At 39.4% G+C, this 25,310-nt stretch overlaps 2 protein-coding genes across 3 annotated transcripts; one reads left to right on the forward strand and one right to left on the reverse strand.

Moving 5' to 3' along the window:
• Positions 1-159: 159 nt before the first annotated feature.
• Positions 160-24,594, forward strand: LOC134817122 (uncharacterized). Its single transcript, XM_063826232.1, has 22 exons — positions 160-332; positions 546-620; positions 2,169-2,324; positions 2,464-2,605; positions 2,771-2,921; positions 8,198-8,359; positions 10,562-10,710; positions 16,437-16,505; positions 16,625-16,774; positions 16,936-17,070; positions 18,146-18,350; positions 18,518-18,656; positions 19,343-19,547; positions 19,763-19,881; positions 19,981-20,055; positions 20,210-20,758; positions 20,894-22,233; positions 22,397-22,481; positions 22,672-22,825; positions 22,952-23,041; positions 23,549-23,629; positions 23,793-24,594. Exons 1-22 carry the CDS (start codon positions 172-174, stop codon positions 23,841-23,843), a joined length of 4,443 nt encoding a protein of 1,480 aa, XP_063682302.1. The 5' UTR covers positions 160-171; the 3' UTR covers positions 23,844-24,594.
• LOC134817125 (uncharacterized) lies at positions 3,118-9,950 on the reverse strand. Of its 2 annotated transcripts, XM_063826237.1 has the most exons (8): positions 9,531-9,950; positions 6,199-6,356; positions 5,881-6,024; positions 5,522-5,725; positions 4,377-4,979; positions 4,008-4,167; positions 3,699-3,854; positions 3,118-3,483 (listed from the first exon to the last, which is right to left on the reverse strand). In XM_063826237.1, exons 1-5 carry the CDS (start codon positions 9,572-9,574, stop codon positions 4,762-4,764), a joined length of 768 nt encoding a protein of 255 aa, XP_063682307.1. In that variant the 5' UTR covers positions 9,575-9,950; the 3' UTR covers positions 3,118-3,483; positions 3,699-3,854; positions 4,008-4,167; positions 4,377-4,761. The 2 variants fall into 2 exon arrangements, with proteins under 2 accessions (XP_063682307.1, XP_063682308.1); XM_063826238.1 differs by lacking the exons at positions 3,118-3,483; positions 3,699-3,854; positions 4,008-4,167; positions 9,531-9,950 and adding an exon at positions 8,635-8,710 and having other exon boundaries at positions 4,672-4,979.
• Positions 24,595-25,310: the final 716 nt, after the last annotated feature.

Genomic DNA, 25,310 nt, shown 5'->3' on the forward strand with positions numbered 1-25,310 from the left:
CATGAGTTTAATTGAGCTACTTACCCTCACCCAGACCTAGACATTGTTTATCACAATATAAATGTTCTGTCAACAATTCAAAACACAATTATAAACGTCAAAACTTATAATCTATGTCTGCCAGACAGCAATTTTAACCCATTTTACCCTTCCATTTAGCATGTATTTAGTATGATAGGAGTCGCTGCCGATGTCTCTATAGACGAAGCTAAGCTTATTATCCGAAGGTTACAGCTTGACGCTTACTACTGTCTTGTCAATGCCTTCAGGGCGTCTGGCTATCTTACCAAGACTAAGCTGAGGATACTTCAGGATCTATCTTTATACTTTCAGTAAGTTTTATTTTCTAAATTTTATTATTTGCTTTGGGGTTTATGATTTGAAGTTAGGATTATCATTTTGTTGTTGGGTTGTTTAACTGAAATTTGTAACGTGTCTAGTTGCTGGCTTGTTGTTAGAACTCGTTATCTATTTATTTATTTATTAATCTATGCAGATAGTTCATTGTCTAAAAGTTATGTCATACTTAAACATAATATTTTCAGACTATCAACTGAGAGGCATCAAGCTGAAGTAAGAAGAGCAGTTAATGATGAAGAACTTACCGCCCTAGCTGACCTGTAAGTAATGTTAGATGTGTGTGCTCCCTTAATTTTAAAATGTAGCTGTATGTCTCGTTAATCGTGCATAGCTTTATTTATACGGTTGAATGCAGAGGGTTCCTTCAAATAATTGGAATCGGTCTGGTTAAGAAATTATGATACCAGTCTTGTGATATTGAGCCTGTTTCAAAGTTAATACTTCCTTCTTGACGAAGTAGGGGACGATTCTGGTCTCCCTGATGAGCCTAAGTGGGAAAAAATACATATGTAGTACTGAAGGTTCGGAGCTCAGGAATGCGGTTCATTGTTGTGGCAAATCGCCGGTTACAATTAGAAACGTGTTTAACTGTAGCGGGCGGCGACAATTCTGAGATAAAAGTCAAATCGTTAAGTCGAATAATCTATGCGCATATCGCGCGCGCTGCCGGGGTCTTAAATTTGATCGACGATATTATATTATCAAAATAATGTAGCATGCCTGTGATCGAGTGTTGGCTTGATTACCAGATGTATACTCGTCAAAATCTACTCATATGTTACGGCTACCAGATTGTCGAACCTCTTACCTATAAAACCAGTGATGTCACCTCTCTTGAGCCCTTGTCAGTATCCGGTGCGGAGTTCTTGCGGCGGTTTCCCGACTCAAGTCATCGAGGGCGCGCACTGTTTTCCGGCCCGCGGTCCCGGCCAAACTAATCCAAGATACTCAAAGTAAATGAGCCTTTGAGTCTATCAGACTAGTCATTATAGCACTCATTGTTTGCTTTCCTGTTAGAAGTCGGTCACTCACAGAACAGAAGCGCCCAATATATATTCATGTGACCACAATTAGCACGCCGGCACCACCTTGCTTTATGATCGTTCTCTCTGATAATATGAGAGAGGAAGACCTACAAAAGATTGTTCATCGGTCCTTCTTTGTCGGTCAGCTGCTAAAACATCTCAGTGTGCCCGATCTCAAAGAGGATGAAATTAAGGACACTTGGAACCTGATTGAAGGAATGCTAGAAGTGAGCGGAAAGAAGCCGTAATGTGACTCGGAGTATAGAAGAACAAATGAAATGTTCATTCAGGCGGTTGACTTTTTTCAGGACACCGTGCGAATTGGATACAGACGGTAGCAAAGGAATTAAGGGCTCAAGGACAGGGTCGATTTCAAAGACATGTCCATTTGTCCTGCCAGCTCATTATTCATTAAAAGAGCCAAAGTTAGACTTGAAGCAGAAGTTCTCAGTTGATCCGAAAACTAAATACTTTTGACAATCTCCGGGTTGAGTAATCACTGTTGCTTTTGATTAGTGTGTGTAATGTGTGTGCGTGTGAGTAATGTGTGTGTAATGTGTGTGCGTACGTGTGCGTTCCTAGAGTCACTAGTGTAACAAACTGTAATTTATTGTATATGTATACTATATATCACGCTCTAGATCGCCGAAGTTCGGAAAAGAGAGCTTTCCCATTATATTATGACTACAAAAAACAAACAAAAAAGCATACTAAACCCACAATTTCCACCACAACTCTATCTAATCCCAACACAAAATCAAACTAAACCACCTCAACTTTCAGGGTGACTAAAGATGACTCCTCGTACGAGTGGATCTGTGAGGGTAGACATCCTGTACCGGTCTATCTAGAGGACACGTCCTACAAGCTCCCCCGATATGTAAAGCTACGTAAGGAGAGTGTCAAGAGCGAGAAAATCAAGGAGAAGAAACCATGCAGGTAAGTCAATGATCTTTAATGAATGATGAAATACACAGTTATGAGTTTGAATTTTTTTATTTCTCGAAATTATATCGATTAATTACCCTGTCTAAGTAGAAAGAACTAAAACGAAACTTGACCTTTTTTAAATTTGCAGTGTGGTACCAGTGGTTAATACCCCTGTTAACTTGAGCAAGGGTACCCAAACTCCGGGCATAAAGAAAGAGCCAGGAGAAAAAGAGAAAGTGGATATTAAACAAGAGGAAAATAGTATCGCCTCCCTTCTTTCTACGACACCGGTTTGTGGCTCTGAGTTATTTGAACCCACATAAATAGCGAAAAGATCAATTTAATGATCCTCTGTAATCGAAACTTTCCCCAAATCATTTTCTCATTTTATGAAAATGAAAGTCACGAGGACTTTCCGATGAGAAATCTTCCTATATAATAGTCTTTCTCAACAGGACATACTGGATGCGTTAGAGATTGAGCGCATTATCGAGGACTGTGGAGATTCCTTGCTCATGTACATTCCACTTGACAAGAAACCAAACCCACAAGAACTGGAGATACCAGCACTCCCGGAGATTCCACTGGTCATTCCGGTTAGAGTTGGTAAGTTTCACTTTGATAGCCTTTATTGAACGTTTAGTTTGTAATTGCGGACTTTTCATACGCCGTTAATTGGTTATTCCATTCTGTGGATTCTCTGGTCATTCGTCTTGTTCGTCTTGTTTCAAGCACTATTTCTTTGAAAAGAGAAGAATTTTATCAGAGGAACACGATTAGAAGTAAAAACTCGGAGAAGTTACCAAACCAGTTTGTTACAAAACGGCAAAACATACGAATTTGCGATATACAAAACCTTTCTATGTCTCAAATTGCAGACACTCATAACAAAATTAACTGCGTCAAAGACTTTAAATCAAAACCCGAACAGATCAATCAAAACAAAACTTAGAATATTAATTTTCGCTCAAAGAAGGTCTAACATTTTTGTTCGAAATATGACATTTTGTCATTGGAATCACCCCCTAAGCAAGCCCTTTTTTCCTTTGGCACCCAGTTTTTTCTGTAAATTAGGTGACTTTTTTAAGTAGACGTGAGAATACTGTATCGGCTCCAGAGTGTCATACATTAGACCTCTTGTTCTCCTTCTAGTGAACGACTGACCGTCCTGAAAATGTGCGTGTTGTCAAAAATAACAATCTGTTCATCAGAACTACTCTCCTATCCATGCTATCCATGCTATCCATGCTATCAAGTATGAGGAGCTATGTTTTAGTCTAGCAAGACTTTGGTAGCCTAAATTAGTAAATTACCTACGTCAGTAATAAATTTCCTATGACAGCAATAAAGTCCCACAATAAAGTCCCCCAGATTTGAACTTACTTTACTAAGACCTGGAAGCTCATAGTTCTGCGTAAGTGGCATTATGAACCTATTACCAGTCAAATTAGCCACCACGTTAGAAACCTGGAACACTTTCTTCATCTTGGGGTTGTAGTTGTAGAGTCCTTGTAATGCTTCTTCCTCTTTTCCCACTTCCTGAAACAACCGGTCATTTTACTTTCGAGATATTATTTGGGTGTTAATATCTCATCAAAATCAAATTCAGAAGATATATGTTGAGAAAGTCTGTCGTTTCAATTTGTTCATGTCTTAATAAAAGTGACAGTGAGCATTATGAAGTTAGTTTACCTCAAGCATGGATATCAGTGCATGTTCTGGCCGATCACCGCCAGAATCACCGCCCCCTTCACTATTGCCAGAGTCACGCCGTTTCATCATCTGCATCATCCGGGCAGATCTCAATAGTTCTGCCATTGCACTGGCTAGTTTCATGTTAGGAGCACCTGGTCTGAAATTTGAGTAGAGTTAGGGAGGGGGAGCGGGGATGGTAAATACAGGCAAATGTGATCAATGGACATCCTCGGTACATCTGCATTGTTAAAATAAATGCTAGTAGTGTGATTAAATTCGCAATCGGGAACGCTGGTAGTATTTAAGTACATCCAAATACATTTTGGACCCTTATGTTTGGAATGCTATATTCATTGAAACACTTACCCTTGACCTTTGGATTTAGCTTGAGGGATAAGGTTTGTGAAACTTGGAGAATCTGATTGAAAGCCGCTATCAGGGGTGGTTGATTGTCGGTTCTTATTAGCCTGTCTCATAGTTGGAGCCATAGACTTCCACAGACTTCCTTTTTTTGTACCTCCCTCTCCTCCTCCCCCTCCTGCTCCCCCTCCTCCTCCTCCTACTCCCGCACCTACAGCTCCCCACAAACCTCCTTTTTTTGCCTCTCCTCTTGCACTGTCCGAACCTTTACGGGTTTGTGATGAAGGCGATCCCGTTTTACTATCAGCAGATTGTCTATCTTTTGAGGATTTTCTTCTTACAGTTTTAACTTTCGTAGTTGCAGAATTTGTTTTTGCAGTCTTGTTCGCACTTAACGGCTTTCTTTTTGAAAGTATTTGTTTGGTTGGTTTGGAATTGACTTGATTGGTTTGTGAGAGGTTAACATTTGTTTTTGGGACGATGATGACGCGTTCTGTTCGGGGGTAGGTGACAGTGCCTGTTCCATCTCCACTAGGGTCTCAGACGAGTCTGTTATCTTATCGTCCGAGAAATCTTCTGATGATGAATCGTCATCCTCTTTCTTGCTCTCTGTAAATACACGAAATTAATTGAGGTTAAAAAAGTTGTAGAGGTACAATAATTTGAGTTGTGAACAAACCGGGGGGGGAGGTTTGTCAAAAGACCCACCCACCCCCTTCGCGGCTTTTGCCGTCTTTTGTGGTACTAACTGTGTTGAGAAATCACGGTACTAACTGTGTCTTGGTATATGAAATAAGATACCCACCCATAAATTGCTTTAAACAGCTCATTAAAAATTGGGAAATGGGCAAAAAAATTGGGAAAAAATGGGGGGAAAATGGAAAAAAATGGAAAAAACCCCAATAAAACCTCAAAACCCAAAAACTCATTCCCAAAATTGAAATTTGAGGTGAAATGGTTTTTTTTTGGGTTGGAGACCCCCCTTAGTACCATGTACTAACTGTTTTTCTGGGAAATGTACCATGTACTAACTGTGTCTTGGAAGAAAATATGACCCACCCACCCCCCCCCCCCCCCCAACGTCACGTACGATACTAAGTGTATGATCCCCCCTCCCCCGAACAAACTAGAAGTAGCAGAGGGTAGATTACCTCGAGAATCCATGGGCCTCTTCCCCGGCGGTTTAGGATTTTCAGCGATTTTCTCCAAAGAGTTGGTAGAATTTGAAGCGGCTGCTGCCACTCGAAGTTGTTTGATAAGCTCCTGAATCGCATCTGGCCTGAGTCTGTTTTTGTCGAACAGAGATCGAACGGGATCCAAAACTTGCGAATTCCGCGAACTTCTTATACTGCGTCCTGAAAGCTTGAATTGTGTTTTATCTCAATTGCCTCAAAGATTTTATTCTGTTCATGAATCACGTCTTTACGATCGATCAATTTTGTTTTATCCTGACTTGTAATTAGGTAGAATATTAAATTAACAAACTCAGCTAATTAAATAATTAGCAAACCTCCTCGTCTAATAGTAGAAGAAGCGACCTTTCTACCACCGCCGTGGTGGTACATCCACCTATCTTCCATTTTCATACACAACTGACTTTTCTTAGAGACTGTTGTTTGTGGGATTATTGTCTCCGCAAGCATTTCAATCTTATCTGAAGGAGGCTGAATTAGAGATAATGCCTATTTCTTAGAGATAATGCCTATTACTAAATTAGAGATAAGTATTACTAACTGTACAGTTTTATGCGGGTATGTTTCATCAGAGAGATAAAATACACAAGTCACAGTTTTGGCCCGTTCTGTCAAAAAGAAAGCAGCCTTCTTACCTCTACTGGACAGATCTATGCCAACCCCTCGGGGCCCGGGCCCTGCCATAAAGTTGAAACTGTCAGGAATGCGGGCCGTATGGCCCCCTATGTTCCTATCCCCTGTCACCTGCCAGGCCATCTTCCTCTTTGCTATCCCCCACTTCTTCATCTCAAATCTGAAGAGAGGAATGTTTAAAAACTTTGATTTACGTAGTATGCCGAATAAAACACTGTAAGCTTAATTTTTCTGTAGTTAAAACTAACTTTCTGATAATATAATCAATCCTGCATGAAGACATCCATCCTATCTAACAGTCAATGAAAATATTTAATAAAGAAGGATAAAACTTTATCATAATATGCATCACAACGGCCAGAATTTAAACATTTTATTCCACTCTGACCTATTGTAAGCAACATGACGAACACCTTCTAGATATAAATGGTAATGAAGTGATAAAATGATGAATATACTATGCATGAATTATAATATTGATTAATTAAATTTGGTTAAGATCCGTGAATAATAAATTTTCTAAGTCTGGTGTGCGTGTGGGCCGATATGATCTGGAAAAATATCGTTACCAGATCGTGAATGGTCTTGATGTTCAACTTATCTTGATGGAAATCATAATTTGATATTCCAGTAAATGATTCTTAAAAATATCCGGTGCGTCTTTCTTATCCCTCCTGCCAAACTCGAATACCTATCCTGTTTAAGATCTTAAATTCCCAACCTACATCTCCTTGAAAGAAGCTAGAAGCTCAGGAAAAAACTCCCAATCTTGGAAGAGCATATTGGCTTCTATCAACTCGTCGGAGCCCTCCATTTGATAGGAAAAAATTATTTTATCAGAAACTTCCAGAAGACTGTTCAATAACACTAACGGCGGTGGTTTAATCGAATTCTCATCTGCGCTAATACACTGATACAGAGTAAGAAATCCCGGCCGTAACAAAAAATATAAACCGATCGAAGGATCTATCGAGAAGCAACTACTCGGTATATTGAATTTGATATATCCCAGCATATAGTAGTTTTACGGGCTAATTCATCCTTATTTACTGGCTATACTATGTTGACATGTCTCGTGATCTTATTCCACTCATATGATTCGTTGGTTTGTGTCACGTGATTTGTTTACAGTTCTCAGATTGGCTGGCCGGTCTGAATAGGTCCAGGGAATCCGAATTGCTTGTCGCCTTCAGGTTGATTAGTTTAGTGATCCGGGACGCTGGCAGGATTGTTTATGCTTCGGGACGAGGCCAGTCAGCCTGAGACAAATTAATAAGATCCTGTCCAAGTTTGAAGTGAGAAAAACCACGCAATTTTCACAACATTTTACCGACGTTGGTATGTTAAGCATGACATTGACGCGTAGAGTACATTATTATATAAGTATCTTGAGTTTAAGCTGTTTTCCAAGAAACATTTTAAGTACGCACAACGGTTAACAACACAACGCTCCAACGAGTTCGGAGTTGAGGCCATACATCTGATCTCTGGTTTTTTGTGTTACAGACAATGTGTCCATCTCAAAATAAGGGGTTCTCCCGAATAAAACATACGTTACAAACATGAAACAGCGAAACAGCCACACTACAAAACTTATCACCTTAACACTACTCGAGACTAAGTGAAGCCGGACCCTATCTCTGCCAGATTTAAACTTCCGCAGAACTCACTACCAACCAATAGGACCCGTGATTCTTTTGAACTTTGAGTGATCGAACCGTGCTCATCGGAAATTAGCCTAAAATTGATTGTTTTACCTCCCGGATTGGCGATGTATTCCTTGATAATTGGGATCTAGTTGGCTCGGTAACATGAGAGAGACAAATTATTTGCTGGACGTCAAAATTATGCGCTCTTAGAAAACCTCGTTGTTTTGTTGTGATGTTTAGAGGACATCTATACTCAGGTTCTGTGGAAATGTGTCCTTTTCTTTACAGAATACTAGAACTCTGAAAAAACAGAAACAATGAAATATTAACCTCATGTTTTTATCGTTTGCAGGAGAAGAGTTCGGTAAGATGATTCTAGAACAAGTTCGGAACACAAAAGATCAGACTGGACACATCCAGATTCCACTGGACTTAACCAGGATCACTAAGGAGAGGCTAGAGAAGAAGATAAAACAGAGACAACGGAGACCAAACAACCTGGCTCTCACTGATGGTGAGTTTTTCTAATTTTGAGAGCTGAATATTCTGGAATCACACGACACAGGATATATATCAAAGAAAAACCGAATAGGCATCGTCAGTATCCAGCAAGTACATGGTAGAAAAATTAAACATCAAATAAGTTTATTTTGTTTTGAATATTTCCACGTGCGAAGTTGATATGTATGATATAATATGTTATAAATATAATATATTGTATATATAATATGTTACCAATTTCATCATGTAGTCGCTTATATTAGCAATACAGTTGTATTTTAAGCATACCTTGAATATTTTGTTGTGGCTTTCTCAAATCAACGGCTGCCTATCAAATACAAATATGCGGTTTAGAAAAATATCTAAGCAACGGCTGCCGATCTAGAAAAATATCTAAGCAACCAAACTTTAACTTGATCAAACTTCACGGCCAATTAAATCGAAAAATCGTGAGACTGTAGCAGTATTTCAATAAAGCGTTAAGTAACCATTCGTGACAGAGAAATTAGTGTTAATCTACAATAATATGCAGGTCTGGTCGCGCTGCTACACTATTTCACTGTACACTTGGGTGGTCACGAAAACAAACAGACACTACTTGAGTCGTCAAAAGGCAAATTTCACGTATGATTTCGATGTCGAGAGACTCTCTCGAGAGAACCGATTACATTGTTTGTACACACTCGAGTCACAACTACTCGCAGTACTCAGTACACACTCGTTACAGAGTAGCAACTACTCGCAGTACACAGTACACACTCGTTACAGAGTAGCAACTACTCGCAGCGAACAAAATGCAGTGAAAACATCTCAAACTGCATTTAAAACGTGAGATTGTTCTAGAGAGCCCTCATGTGATATAATTATTGATTGTAAACACTTAAATCGTGACTGCTTTTGTAAATCCAAAGTACAGAGGCAACACACGGTGCATGTTGGTAAAGCTCAGTGGTTAGGTTGGTATTTTAAAGGCGTGTGTGGTTTAATAGTGCAAATGATTGTGGTTTAATAGTACAAAAGAATCTGGTTTGATATTACCGATACGTGCGTTGTCATAAAACACAGTGAGTAGATTAAAAAATAAAATAGGTATTAAAGATATGCATCAAAAAGTATAATGGACATTAAAATCATGGGTTAAAAAGTGTAATATAATAAGATCAACCTAAGTCGGGACCACTTACTTCATAGTGGCCGTGGGGTTTTCGGCCGTCTTCGTGTCGGTCATTGCTAGACTTGGTGGCCAGATTGTGTGCTATTCCCAGATAAAATGAACCTCAATGGTCATGTTGCGGGTCCAGTGTGGTTTCCAGCGCAAAAAACTATCAAGAAAAAACTAAACTCTGTCATCGACAATTTTACCGCAAAATAATAGAGAATAAAACCTTTTTAAACATGCCTGAGAATATCATTGATAATGTTTTAATACCTTTTCAAGCTAGCATTAAATCATGTAGAAAACGTTTGGATGCTGTAGCTAGAAAAGAACATATATCCAATAAACTGCGGTTAACATTTTAAAAGGGTGTGGTCTATCGATACTTACTAAAACTATCGTCAACACGCACAAAGTGATACAATATACGAATATCAATCATGGCTATGACTATTGACGAGACGTTTTTACTGTTTTCGCCACAACAATAACCATCATATCCTTCCTGTATCCTTCATATTTTCCTGGAAAAATCTCCCTCGAAACAGAAACTCAACCGTTGCAAAAATGAACGAGTCACGTGACTGCAATAAAACTGGTGACAATGGATTATTCATGTTATTGAATGACGTTTAAATTAGCCGATATAACTGTATGGGAGATCTTGAGCTACCGGTAACAAGTAACAGGTGGCACTTTCTTTAGTATTGCTTCGTGAGGTAGCAGGCAAGACACGTTTAATCACGATAACATGATCTTCATACTGATGTGTGATTATCATGCGTATCAAACGAGACAAGTGTGCTTGGGAAATTGTGTGTCCGAAAGTGGAAAGTCGGCGATCTGTCTTTTCTATTTTGAATCTAATATGAATAAAGAAAGAACACAGATGATTTCTGAGAAAAACTGAATCCGGGGCCCACGTAAATTTCTTTGACGTTAAGTAAAATCGCCGCTTACAGAACACAATTTAAAAATAAATGTAACAATTAAAGAGAAAGTCAATTCTGTGCTATAAATAGTGTTTTAAGAGATGGTTTTATAACCCATTCTTCGCAGGGTCTGGAGTACCAGGGGTTAAGAGACGGAGGAAGAAGGGGGTGCTACCCCCAACAGCTAGTCCCAGCATGCACAGTATGTTAGAGCACGGTGACCTGGGACCTACCCTCACAACCCCTGAACCACCTACTGATCACCTTCTCAATAAGGTAAGAAAACAGAAAAACAGAATATAAAATGTTCGAATATCATAAGATTTAAGAAGGGCAAAATTGAGGATACCCTCCCACGCCTTACTTTAGACAGTGTCCCGTCTACAATCCAATTACTATACGATAATCTCATCTTCTCTCTTCGCTGACTCGGGTTGGTACTCAGCGCGTAATCATTTTTAGATTGGACTGTACACAATTTGGGTTTTTAATCATGAGAAGTGGGAATGTCAAGATTATCTTGGCTCTCCAGTGAACTACCCCACAGTCCCTCCAAATATAAGTCTATGGAAAACATTGCAAAGTCACCATGAAATATAAAGCTGCCAACAATCTGAAAGTCACCAGCTTTACTGTTTTAGTGAAATAGAAATCGATCGGTTATAATCAATCCACCAACAATAAGGAATCCTCCAGCCACTAGGAATTCACTCATCAAAAGAAATCCGCCAACCGAAAAAATACCGCTTACAATGAGTAATCCTCCGACTTTCATAAAGTCGCTGCTAATTAGAAGTCCACCGCCCAAGAAAAACCCTCCAGCCATTATCAATATACCAGGCATTGGTAATCCACCGCTGATTAAAAATCCACCAACCCTAAAAAGTCCTCCCGCCATTACAAATCCTCCTGTCATTGAAAATCCACCAGCCATGAGACATCCTCCAGCTATGAGAAATCCGCTGCTTATAAGGAATCCACCAGCGGTTAACGAACCTTCAGCCATTAAAAATTCACCGAGGTTAAAACATCCGCCAGCCATTACAAATCCACCAGTCTTATGCAACCCACAAGCCATTAAAAATACACCGACTGCTATAAATCTGCCAGACATCAGAAATCCATCTGCCATGATCATAAGAATTCCATCCGTCCAAATGCATCCTCCAGCCTTGAGATATCCTCCAGCCAATAAAAATGCGCCTGGCATTAACAATGCTTTAGCCATAAGAAACCCCTTACCTTTTGATTAAAGTTGATTCTGTCAAAGAAAATACTCCTTTAAAAAGGGAACATTAATTCAAATGAAACACAGGATAACAAATACGAGAAATGATAGCATCATAAGAATTAGATCGCGCTCAACAATTCGGTTACCTGATACTTATGATTACATCAGTTATAAAGAGGGTACTGACGAAAGTTTAAGCTCTTATCGTCCACAGCTTCATGTAATATTATATCCAGTTCAACCACGCTTAGATTGTTAACGCCTTTTTGATGAAAACTTCAGTACCAGGACTAATCCAGGGGTTATCTCCTCAGGTTATTTACAAATTTCGCATACGCCTCAGACCAAAATCATCATTTTTCCTGCAACTTAGTTTCCGGTTGTATCACGGATATTTATTTAGATTTTGTTATTGGGATCGTTCAGTGTTACATACATTGCGAGAAAAGGGACAAAAAAGACAAATATAATATTAACTCAAATTGTAAATCGAACATGACTGGAATATTTAATCAATAATAATATTTAGACAATAGACAATGATGGAATAATACTGAACACTGGAAATACTTAAAGTGTACAACTACATATCAATTCGAGAGCGAAGTTTCTGTTCACGTTTCAGCGATACACTGATCTGAGCCACTCGAGATTGCTCGAGATTCTCTAACAAGTCAGGTACAACTTAAAAGAGCGCACCTGTCATAACATCTGGTCCCCTCCTCAAGTTTCCTCATTTTGCTGGCACTCTCCCATGAAATAGTATAATTTCAGATCAGGAAAATCTCGGCTTATGTGATTTTTAACTTTGGGTTGCTCATTGTAGCACTGCTTCAAGACGAAATGCCGTTAGCTGTGACTGGTTTTTAACCTATTGTCTGTTTTCGTAGTCTAAAGAATACACCTGACCGACTCTTGGTGCATTTTAAAACCTAAAGATAGCAAAGTTAAACTCCTTCTCTTGAATGATCAGGATTGTTCTATCTTGCTCGTTGATGTAGCTTGCAAGTCCATTACTCACAAAAGTGCCGTATTACATCTTGGTAGTGTTGGTAGCTGATATCAATGTAACTGATAAGCGAGCATATTATACGCTAGATTTAAAAAAATGCTAGATAAATTGCTGCAGCTGAAAAGTTTGCAACTGTTAAAATTAAAGTGGCACTCTAGTTCAGGCCTGGTCAGTGGTCTCTGTTATCATTTAGATTTATCTTTCCTGGCAGAGTCTGACCCTGTTCACCTCCTCAGCAAGGTACGAAACATTGAAACAGCTTTTCTCAGGACATGTCGGCCATTGGAAATATTTTTCGAATTATAAATCCACCACCCATCGATAATGTTCCTGCAAATCCTCCAGCCTTTTGAAAATCCCTTTTTATATAGAAATAGATATAGTTTTGTAAGTATGAATCGACCGACAAGAATAGCTACGCCTGCCACCAAGAAATCGCTGACCATAAGAAATCCTCCAACGATAACAATTCCACTTACTATAAGAAATCCTGCAGCCATCAGAAATCCACTGGCCAGTAAAAATCCACCTCCCATTAAATATTCTCCAGCCATGATTGCTAATCCACCAGTTATCATGCATCCCCCTCCTTTGAGGAATTCGCCAACCATTAGAAATCCACCTCCCATTAGAAATTGGGCTGCCATAAAGAATCCTCCGGCTATAAGAAATCCTCCAGCTGTTAGAAATCCTCCACTCATGAGGAAACCACCAACAATCAGGAAGCCGCTGGAAACTAAAAGTCCACTGACTATAAGGTAACCTCCAGCCATGAAAAATGTTCCTGTCTTTTGGTAACCAAACGTCATTAAGAAAACCCCGACCATAATAAATCCACCAGCTGTCAGAAATCCTTCAGTCATAAAAATCCCAGGGATCGGAAGAAATCCTCGAGCCATCAGAAACGCACCGGCCATCAAAAATGCAGCAGGCATTAAATATTTATAAGTCATCTTCCGTCTTTTATCCACTATGGTAAAGTTGGTTCTGTTAATCTAGCAAATGAATACCTTAGTTCGTTTAATTATGGCGGGTTAAATTTGGCGGTTTTTCGGAAATTCCGCCATATTTTAGACCCGCCATAATAAAACCCGCCGAGTCAACTTTTGGAGTTCTGACAGGGTATATAACATAATAATTTTATTACATTGAAACAAGCGTCATGAACTCACTTTCTAGGAATTGCGACCATAACGAGGTGATTTTATTATAAAAATTCAAATAATTTGGTTGTAATGGACGAACAAGCACTGTTAAATGATTGTTATTGTGCTATGATACTTATTAACTACCTTACTCGGGAATATTATAGCGGGTTAATTTATGACCGGGAAAAATAATGACCGGGAAAAATATGGCGGACTTTCCCAAAACCCGCCAAATTATCCCGGTCATGTATTTACCGGTGGCCGACCTTTCAAGTTTTTTTTAGAGGTCAACAAATTTTCAACCGAAATTTCTGTTTTTGTTACTTGTTAAAGAAGTTATTTCAATTTACAGTTACGGGTATCGGCCTTACAAAATGACAGGCCTCACAAAATGACAGCCCACATAGACCATGCTGTAGCTTAGGTTCCCTATACATTGAACCCTATTCCTTTTACTGTATGAAAGAAAAAGCATTAATTAACACTTCCCAAGGAATGATAATGACATAGAATCTATATTTCTTACATAAATATGGACGTTTTTGCTGTTCAGTCATTGCCCCGTCAAACTGTTACCCAGCATGGAGACCAAAGTTTAGAATTTAACCCCAGAAAACCAGGTACTACCATGACTTATGTCAATCAAAGACTACTCTGGTCAAATAAAAAAACTGATTTAGTGACTTTGGTAGAAGAAATGAAATCATCAATTTTGATCAAAATGCCTCACAAAATGACACCGAAAAGCCTTACAAAATGACAATGTTTCAGATTGAATTACTTTCATCATCTAAAATGGATCAGAAACAGCCAATACAAGAAGGGGTTACAAATAATCATAATCTGACAGTTAACAATCAAGTAGCATTAAAAAAGTGCAGTTCTGATATCAAAACTTTGATTTCAAACTCTTTGATTTCAAACTCTGATTTCAAAACTCAACGAAATAAAGCTTCTATTTTGTGAAAGCAGAGAGTAATAACAACTCCTAAAACATGTCAAACGTTAACTAAACACTGAAAAGTGATCTATCCAGTCATAGAAAATATCAAATATAACCAAATACTGTGTTCAAGTATGAAAACAAAAAATAATTTTTACGCCTCACAAAATGACATTTTTAAAATTTTTTCAAAGTATAAAAAATGTTCCTTTTTTAATATATTCTAGTAAAAACAGAACTGGTATAATATAAACAACATATATATCTAACAGTAAGACACGTGAAAGAATAATGAAACTTTTTCCCAAATCGGATTTGAAGTGATGCCGTTTTGGGTTGTCATTTTGTAAGGCACGCGAAATTGCCCAACTTTTTTAATCATCCTTTTTCCTGTAAAAGCTATTCTAATCTTCAATCTATTATATTTATCTAACTGCCCTAGGTGAAATCAAATTTCTATAGGCTGCTGTTAAAAAATGACAGCCGTGACGGAATTGTCATTTTGTAAGGCATGTTTTTTTGGAAGATTTCAAAGATGACAATTTGTATCGCAAAATTTACGGTTTTTCAATCAAATCAACCCCCGGGAAGAAAAATATACCTGTTGAACTACCTATCTGGATAATAAAACAAGAACAAAACTCATTTTTGTGCATTTCAGAGCCATCTCCTTTTTCGTGTCATTTTGTAAGGCCGATACCCGTATATTATTATTGATATTACAGTTATTGATATTACTATCTACGATTCACTGATTCATGGGCAAGAGAAGTGAGAATCACGGTCCACCCTGAAATCTGATTTCTATAACCAAATTGTGATTTTTATAACGAAATTATGGTAGCAACCGCCAATAAAGTTACAGCCCTCCATCCACTGCTTCAAAAGTCTTCTCTAGCACATATGAGACTTCAGGTAAAATATGATGATCACCACCCCCTTGGAACCCCATAATCTGAGTCGGCGGGTTTTTTTATGACTGGTAAAATTTTTGACCGGGAAAAATATGGCGGAATCTTCCAAAACCCACCACTTTATCCCGGTTATAATATTCCCGGGTAAGGTATTCAAACTTACTTCCTATCCATATCAACAGAGATATTATACTAAAATACTTTTAATTTTAAATGTTATTTTACTGCAAACAAAAACGCACTCTGGAAGGAAAATTGGGTAGAATTTTGCAATATGGCAGGTAAATTCGGTGGATTTTCAAATTTTGCCTGAAAATAATGTTACAGGTAAATAGGTAGCGGGTTAAATTTGGCGGATTTTCGGAGAATCCACCATATTTTTACCCGCCATTATTTTTACCCGCCAAAATATTACCCACCATAAATTAACGAACTAAGGTACTTCCAAAATGCGTGGGCAATATGAAATAAGAAAAAAAAATAGTGTCTTCAAATCCAACAGAACAGAAACAAGAAGCAAATGATGATCTAATACAAATTTTCTGATGACCTAATACAAATTTTCTGGTGACCTAATATAAATTAGCTGGCACCCAACCCTGACACCCGATACTTCCAATCAAATAATATCAGTCGAAATTGTGCTCCAACTGTTATCTGTTAATATCAAGATCTGGGGTGATAGTTTATTTTTGTATGACGTTACGTAATATCAGGCCACTATGATCACGCCGTTTGATGAAAATATTTCCAGGACATCTTGGTAAAAGTTGGACCCCCTCCCGGACCACCGCTTCTAACCAAAGCTCCTCCTTACGATTTGGTAAGGAGGAGTCTATCACAATATATATTTTATATTTATAATTTTAGACTTCAATAATGGTTCGGAAACTTAATTAGATTTTCATCAGGTTTATAAACTAATTAAACTTATCCGTCCAGCAATCTCCAAGTTTTCACGGGTTGCAGCCCCCGATGCTCCAGAGAATGCCCGGTGTACCCGTTTCTGGTATGGCAGGGGTCCAGTCCCCCATCAAGAGCTCATACCCTCCTTCTACCCTCATCTCTCCCTCTAAATCTTCATATAGCCAGGTAATTCTTTACTTTTAGAAACAGTCCATGAAAATATTTGATAAAAATACTGTTATTATCAATTTCGATAGAAATTAGAAACCATAGTCCATACTGTATGGCTTCCTGTCTCTGTATTTCTCAACTTTTTCCAGCTCCAATTTCACCACAACCTCCAACAGGGAGCCAAGTCATCCAGTTCACCTCATACTCCGGGTCTCCTCCGGTTCCGGAGCTCGGAGGATGAAGCCTCCCGGAGTGGCACGGACCCTCTTAAAACTCCGGAGATGCTCACTCAGGAACAACGTCACGCCCAGGTGAGACGTTTAATTAGGCTCTGGTCTACCTTCCACGCAGTCACGTGATCTACGAACAATTTTGACTATCTGTTTGGCGTTCTAGGCTATTCCTAACTCATGAGTATTACTAGGGAATCTCTAGTATTCTGCATCTCCATTCTGTCCAAAAATATCTCAAATACCTGAATGAAATGCCGTATACATGCTCTGCGCCCTCTTTGAGGACACATTTCTCATGCCTTGGCTGTCAACATGTAGGATCTGGGGTGTTGTTGCCAACTTTATCTCATGAAGCTTTCGTATTGTGTTGATTTCACTTTTAAATCCTTTGTTTTCGGAAAAGCGGTAATTTCTGAAGACAAATACAATAGACGTATTTTTTATTCATAGTACATGATTGTTCAGTGATCATGTACTGTGAATAAACTGTGGTTGTTCAGCATTCTAATCTGGTACGGTGGTATGTAAATTTTGCAACTTTTAGCTAATAATTGTTTTTAGGCTCGATTTTTTATTTTGAATGAAGGCCAACGGACACTTTCACCGAATAATTGCATTATAAATTATACATTTCTAAGTTTCTTGACGAACAAATCTGTGAATTACAATTTCTTCCGGGCATTGTATCCCCGAAAGGTAGTGAGCACTTAGCGCAAATAACTGTATTTGAGTCTTCATATTATCCAACACCCATTTACCACATCACAGTCAGACTCTCTGACTCAGAGAGAGAGAGAGAGAGAGAGAGAGAGAGAGAGAGAGAGAGAGACTGTTGTGTACGGTATATCATGATAATACCTCCGATCTTAATTGTGCGTGTACAGATGATTTGCGAACTTCACATTTACAATTTGATGAACACTGGCACGTGCGCGCGTCTTCAGAATAATCACGTGACCAGACAGCGTGAGAAACGCAGCCTGTCCTTGTTGGCACTTGGCACGGCTCCAAGTTCTTTAACTCCGTTCAGTTTTTGATTTTCGCCATTGTAGTAGAAAACGTTCCTGAAACATTCAGTCAGATACTATCCAGATATTATCCAGATGTTATCATGATTATGATATGTATTTAAATGGATTGCTCCTTGTCTCAGAAACAGTGGGCAAGTAGATCCGAGGTGGCGTGGCAGGAGCTGTCCAGATCAGAACCCAACTCTATACAAGTTCAGCGACACTTCAGCCAGCAGAAGGAGGGTGGCACTGATCCACTGGGTAAGAGGAAATATAGTGGTGGTCAGGAGATACATCTTCTTACTAGAGAACAGTGGATTAGCGACCATATTCAGAGTCATGTTGCAGGTTTGTTCTACTGAAATTCAAGATATAGCTGACCTTTTTTCTTGAATTTTGCCCTATTTGTTATCGGTAATTGTAGCGAAAGGCTTAGTTCCTGTTTACGATTTTTGCATTTTATTATTCTGACAGACAATGACCATGTTTTTGATCACTAATTCCCCTGTTTTCAGGAGCCGCTAAAGAAACAGAGCAATTGACTCCTGAAAGAGCGCTAGAAAGTGTGAAGGAGTCTCAAAGAATGAAAATAGCTGAGTTGGAATCCGAGAGGAGCCGAACTGATGACTCTGAAAGGAGAAAAGAGGAAGAAAGGTTTGTCTCCATGGGGTTTGTTTCAATGACAAGAAAAATATCTTTTTTATCTTTTAAACGAATAAGGGGCGATGGCATATTATTCAGGGTGGGTTAGTGATGGAGGTCCTGACGTTGACGTAGAGGAACAGCCAGTGCTTTTTATTTGATATAAATCACTGCTAATCTATGTCAATAATCAAAATTTCATTAAGATCTAAACATTTTTAAGATTATTTATTTTAAAAGCCACTCATCTCGCACGTAAAATGTTCAGCTATTAAGGTTGTTTTACTATTTAAGTATATTAAAAATGAACGTTAAGCGCGAAAAAACTTTTTCTGTCGCCTTATGAACCAACAAACTTATTAAGAGGCAGTTTCACTGCCATAAGTAAATTAACTAAATTTGATCGTAAAACTTTATTTGTTTGTTTATAGAGCCCTAATCTCGTATCGGAAAATGATCCAACTAAATTCTGGCCTTGGGTGTAAATACGGGTAGTACCTGCAAGGGTATAACGTCAAATTCTAGTCACATAGTGATTATAATTTTGGTGGCTAGTGATGCTCGTACAATTTACACAGTTTAAAGGCGATTTATTCAGTTTTTTTAGCTTTAATGTCAAAGCAAGTTAACTTATTGTTCTGTAACATTAAAGTCTTGTTTTCCAAAACATGGTCCTCTAACAAAGCCCTCCTCTCCAGAATGAGAATAGAAGAGAGACTGAAAATAGACGAGAAGCACCGCCACGAGGAGAAGCGAGCTCAGCAGCACTTAATGAAACTGGAGGTACACCACAAGACCGTTAAACTGGACCACAAGCCAGGGAAGGATGCAGCGGGGGAGGCCATCAGGAAACACGATCCAACAACTAGTTACCTTAGCACCTACATGCCCAAAACTAACCCTGTAAGTAGTTCACTGTAAGCACATCCCCATGTTGTGAAGAAAAATAAAAGTTACGTAATTCTTAATAATAAAACATGACGTTCTTAGTTGAGTACATGGTAGTGGTACATGGTTTAAATTCGACAACCACCTCATCATTGGTAATCGAGCAGAATCCATCATCTGAGGATCTAATTTGTTGTAGTTTCAAGTTAAAGATGCTTGTCTCTCCACAGAGTAAGGGCCCAAGCAGACAGGGTAGTGTCTCTAAAGTGGGCAGGACTAAAGGAAAACAGAGCCCAGCTGACGGGCAACAGTCAGATGGTCAATATAAGCTTGAGACTTCCACCAACAGGTTCGTGTTTACTTGTGCTAGTTTGATCGTTTAGTTTTTATCAAACCTTGATAGATGGATAATGGTTTTTAGTTTACGATGTAATTTTGTATATTTCAGGGTCGAAGTTTCGAAGAATGTTAGGATTGAATCGATTCCTCAGGGCATTCCTCACTCGATATCTTCTAGTAGAAGGTAAATTTACTTCAAAATCAATATCTGATATGGAACATGAATTGACTTTTCAGGCATTGCACCTAGTCCATATAATCCACGTTTTATGTTGGGATCCCAATATCTAATAGTTTATGTTAGTGTTATTTTTCGATAAATTTATAAAATATTTCAGTGAGCACAGTGCTAGTACTTCACATTCCACTGACAAGAAAGAAGATCGTTCGAGCGTTAAACCCACTATCCAAATACTGACGCAGACTCCCAAACTCTCTCAAGAATACAAGCAGAGCGAGTACACCCACCACTCTCGGGACATGACGTCACACTCACGTGACGTCACATCTCACTCACGTGACGTCACGCACCTTACACATGACGTCACGTCGCACTCACGTGATGGTTCACATCGCTCGCGTGATTCTGGGCAGCCTTCACGTGATATCACATCCCACTCACGTGACGTCACTCAACTATCACGCGACTCACATCATGTTCGTGAAATCTCCATCCCATCTTCTTCACAATCGACTCACTCTTCAACCAAACCTGATTCGGAAAAGAAGATCGAGCACATTGTCAGTGAACATTCGTCCCAGAAACAAGGAACGGCACAAACTACCACTAAACTTACTACCACAGCTCCCACTATTTGTGTACGAGCAGTTTCAAAACCCAGTTCCAGTCAACCTAAACCTTATATTCCGTACACCACTAAAGTCAGGTAAAATCAAACGAACAATTATTTTCTAACTTTCCAAAGCTTGCTCGGAAAACATTATGTTATACGTTCGAAGCTAAATCTTGGCTATTCGTTTGTTGTCATTTGTCTTACTCTCAATAAAAATAATTGTTTCAGCTCCCAAGAGATGCAGATGACAAATCTGTACCAGCAGCAGCTACAATACCAGCTGGCCATGATGCAGCAGCAGAGTAGCCCTATCAGAACCAGTTTGTCACTCTACAAACCAGGCTCCAAAGATCCCGCTCCCAAACTGTCCTCTCCAATGATGGATGTCGGTGGAATGTATCCTCAGCAACAACAACAACAACAACAACAACAGCAACAACAACAACAACAACAACAACCGCAACAACAACAACAACCGCAACAACAACCGCAACAACAACAACAACAACCGCAACAACAACAACAACAGCAACCGCAACAACAACAACCACAAAAAGACAAAGCTGACAAAATTCTCTCCGAACAACATCGCCACATCTCGGAGAAACAGCGCCAGGAACAGCGCCAGCTGAGCGAGCAGCAGCGGCAGATGACCGACCAGCAGCGCCAGATCATCCTCCAGCAGTCTGGTTACAGACTCTCCACTGGTGGTCACGTGGTTGTGGGAAAGTTCCCCGGCTCTGGGTTCGAGCACATGGCCCAAGCTCAACAGTACCAGCTAGCTCTAGCTGCAGCTACACCTCCCTCTAAATCTAGAACTACTTCAGTCTCAGAGTCAAGTTCCAGATCAAAGCCTCCTAAACAATCACCTTACGCTCTACCTTCAGGGAAACCCTTTGGTACGTACATGCAAGCCCAGCTGACTAAACCCCACCAGAGTGTCCCAGAGACTCGGCCCCGCAAGGGTGGAACTCCAGAGGACGTTTTCAAGTTCCCTGACGATGACGAGGAGCGGAATAGTCTCCGGAGAGCAGAAGAGAGACAGAAGCAGATGTCGGGAGGAGACCGACGGGAGAAGGAGACCGACAGACCGCTAAGTTACCAGCAGAAACAGCAGCTCCACAGTAAAATGCTACACGAGAGACAGATGATGGAACTGCGAGCTATACACGAACGGAAAGTGGAGGACGACATTAAGCGGTTTAAGGAGGAGTTTTGTAAAAATATTGACAAGATTGCCGGGGAACTTTCCATTCCGAGCACAAGTCAGCCCGAGCCCCGAGAACACCACCCGATAGTTTCCCACGCAGCCTCATCTCACGCCTCATCCACCATGATGACGTCATCACAGAGAGAAGTGACGTCATCGCACAAAGAGCACGTGTCATCCCACGTGTCAAGTAGTGAGAGGCGCGGTGTGGAGGTTCAGCACTATCTCCAGGAGGGTAGGGGTTATCCAGCGCATGGCCTGACCATCACCACCCCTCATCTCACTCTCCCTGCTTCCTCTGGTCATCTTGTCACCAGCTCCGGGATCATCATTACTCACCCGCATTCTTCAACTTATGGTATGTTTCATTCCAATTTTAAATAGCTTTTTATGTGTAGCTTCTCTTTTTATACGCACCTCTCATTGATTGACCGTCTAAAGAACTGTTTGACCTAAAACCCTCTGATATAAATTATACTTTACCCTGCTCAATGTTGTATCACCCATATCACGCTTTACAGATTCAGTCGAGGATTACAACAAGAGAAATAAAAGGAAGATGGCTGGACAGGACTACATCAACTCCTTACTTAAATCAGCGCTCAGGTTATTACAAAACTGCTAAATAATATCTCGTTTAATCGTTATTCTAGTCATTTACTTTTATTGTCGTTTTGAAACTCTAAATAAAGTCCACTTCCTTTTACTTTTAACTGTACTAATAGTTTGACTGAGTTTATTAACATTCCAGTTCTATATTTCCAAGAATCACGAAACTAACCTAACATCCCGACAGCCTACTACAGAAGACCCTGAAGATCAGACCCAAGACACGTCTGGTTAACCCGAGCTATCCTCCCCACATCTGGCACCAACAGAGCATGGACCCTAAGTTCGTAGAGAAAGGGCTCACCCCCATAGATCTCATGACAGTCAAGAAGAAGCTTGAGGTACATAAAACAACTACCACTATTGATTGATTGATTCTTATAGTTGTGACTTATCGTTGACAGTCAAGAAAGATATTACTTCATTAATTTCTGATTTTTCAAAAGTAAACCCAATTCTAATTTCAGTTTGGCGAGTACCCATCATTTGAAGCGTTCTACAACGACGTCACTCACTTTCAGAGAAACTACTCGGAAGTTTACCCTGCTGAGCATCAGGTGTGGAACCCTTCTCCTTTTTAGTTTCCAAGGTGTCTTTGCAAGACACCTTGGCTTTTATTTTTTACCGCACTCCATTTTATGTTTTGATCTCTAACTTTCTAGGATCTGTCTCTTTCTTGATTGATTATGTCACTGTACTTACCTTTATTATACCTACATGTATTGTATGGTTTCTGCTTCTATTAGGTTAGTGTGGTTTACAATAAAAGATGTTTTAATTTTGTCTTTGCCTTAATATGATGATTTATACTTTTGTTCACTATTACACATTTGCTCACATCACTCACAGTCAGCCGCTCTGACATGGTTAACCACCTTCCTTGTGTTGTTGGTTAATCATATGAGCGTGATATAAATACCTCATTTCATTTCATTGGTTGAAGGGAGCTAGGGGGATAGACAACTTGTTCTTGGGGATTAGCTTATCATTTTAAGATGAAATCCGATGAATAATCAATAACTAACTTGTAGTTATACCTTTTGAAACATGTTAACCTTTTGCAGCTACGCCAAGAGATAGACGAGATTATGGGAGTGTTTCTGAAGGAGCTGAACGAAATATACCGTGGAATATCGCCCCATCAGGTCAGCTGTTAAAGTACTGAGGCATGATATATCCCATCAGTAACGTGACGTCACGCCAATAACTTGACGTCACGCCAATAATAATGTATTTTCTATGATTTTATCTAACATCCCCAACATCCGCTAATTATCACTACATTTTGTAATAATCCATGTTTTTCAGGCCCTGCCCCCTGCTCCTAGTTCAAAGAAGATGAAACCAGACGGGTCATGAGATTTACGAGAATAAAAGCCACATTTTTATAAGTATCATGTCAGGACAAACACTAACAAATAAGTTCGCGCTCTAAGTTTAAGCGGTGTTATCTTCGATATTAAACTTGAAGCACAAGAATGAGGCGAGGGAGACTCCCTTCTCCGCTTGTATGCTATTAACCTTATATTTTGTACTTAGCTTTTAATATGATGATATTAATTCACAACCTGACGGCAGTTCTATTTCTAAAGTTGTACACCTGCGTCCTGCACTTCGTTTATGGGGATTGGAAACATACATTTATACAGCCTAGAAAGAGCTTTATGATAATTTGTTGTTTATGATAATTATGCTAGATTATATCGTATAATTTATTAAGTTATTGTGCTGTTAAAAACATATCATAGATCGGTAATTATCAATTTAAATGGATGATGATTAATCACTCTACACTCAAGTTCAACTGTCACGTGACTTATTCAACCCGTTCTCTAGCTGGCCCTGAACGACTATTCCTAACCCTCTAATCTGATCCCAACCCTAACTAGTGAAATCGATCCCGATCTAAATATTTAATCCCAGGATTCGGAAATCCCGGGATTCCCGAAAATCAGGAAACTCATCGGAAATTTCCCTTAATGCTTTAAAAATATCTAAGTTCGAGTGTAGAGTGATTTAGCACGCCCAAATTTAAGTATGAGATCTAACACGGTTATTGCACCATTGTTTATATATAAATAATTATATCAAGCTGACATTACAAAACTTTAATCACAGCGTTTGACTTTTATGTAGGTATCACTATCCGAATGTTATAATTGCTTTCTATTGGATTCAAAAATGTAGTAAAGCATTCAGTAATAGTATAATATAAAAGTGAAACACTGATACTTGCACTAGTTGCAGTATATAGCGCTCGTCTGCCAAGTCTTTTTACCTTATCTTTTTACTTGTGACGTTACCTAGGGTGCAGGTCTACAACGTGTGAAAATGTTATCATATGATAGAATAGAGTGTCCTGACCATCCTGCAGTATCGGGACCCTTCATTAAAGCGGTGCTGTGAGCACTAGATTGCCAACACTTCGGACATCGACAGGCATCGGAATATCCACCGAAAATTTGTTTTGCTAAATTCTCCTATGTTGTTGCTCTAACCAGAGTTATCATACGTTGTATGACCCACCGCTCACAAGTGTGCGGCCCCCTGTATCGTAGAACCGCTACACTGTACACTAGTCACGACGTGATACAAGATATTGCTTCATTCCGGTGTTACGGACCTCTAAAATTTAGAGTTCGGGTGATACTCGTAAAATATTTGTTCCATATATTATATACCGTCGACGAATCCAACTCGGCGCGCGTCCTGGTAGGTTGTGAAATGTAAACCTACAAAGAACGTGTTGCTCGTGCCGTATAGTCTTTACAATGAAAAAGTTGCAGTTAAATCTGATTCAGAAGATGAATCCGAGTTCGTGGAAAC

Source organism: Bolinopsis microptera, chromosome 6 (genome assembly GCF_026151205.1).
Source record: "Bolinopsis microptera isolate Bmic1 chromosome 6, MBARI_Bmic_1.0, whole genome shotgun sequence".
In the NCBI taxonomy this organism is placed as follows: domain Eukaryota; kingdom Metazoa; phylum Ctenophora; class Tentaculata; order Lobata; family Bolinopsidae; genus Bolinopsis; species Bolinopsis microptera.

Coding starts and splice junctions, on each gene's coding strand:
- LOC134817125 (XM_063826237.1), bottom strand. CDS start 9,574: ATGACCGACACGAAGACGGCCGAAAACCCCACGGCCACTATGAA. Junction 6,025..6,198: donor CATAGATCTGTCCAGTAGAG/GTAAGAAGGCTG, acceptor AGCCTCCTTCAG/ATAAGATTGAAATGCTTGCG. Junction 4,980..5,521: donor GAGGCCCATGGATTCTCGAG/GTAATCTACCCT, acceptor GTGTATTTACAG/AGAGCAAGAAAGAGGATGAC.
- LOC134817122 (XM_063826232.1), top strand. CDS start 172: ATGATAGGAGTCGCTGCCGATGTCTCTATAGACGAAGCTAAGCTTATT. Junction 16,775..16,935: donor CTAAATCTTCATATAGCCAG/GTAATTCTTTAC, acceptor AACCTCCAACAG/GGAGCCAAGTCATCCAGTTC. Junction 20,759..20,893: donor CCGTACACCACTAAAGTCAG/GTAAAATCAAAC, acceptor TAATTGTTTCAG/CTCCCAAGAGATGCAGATGA.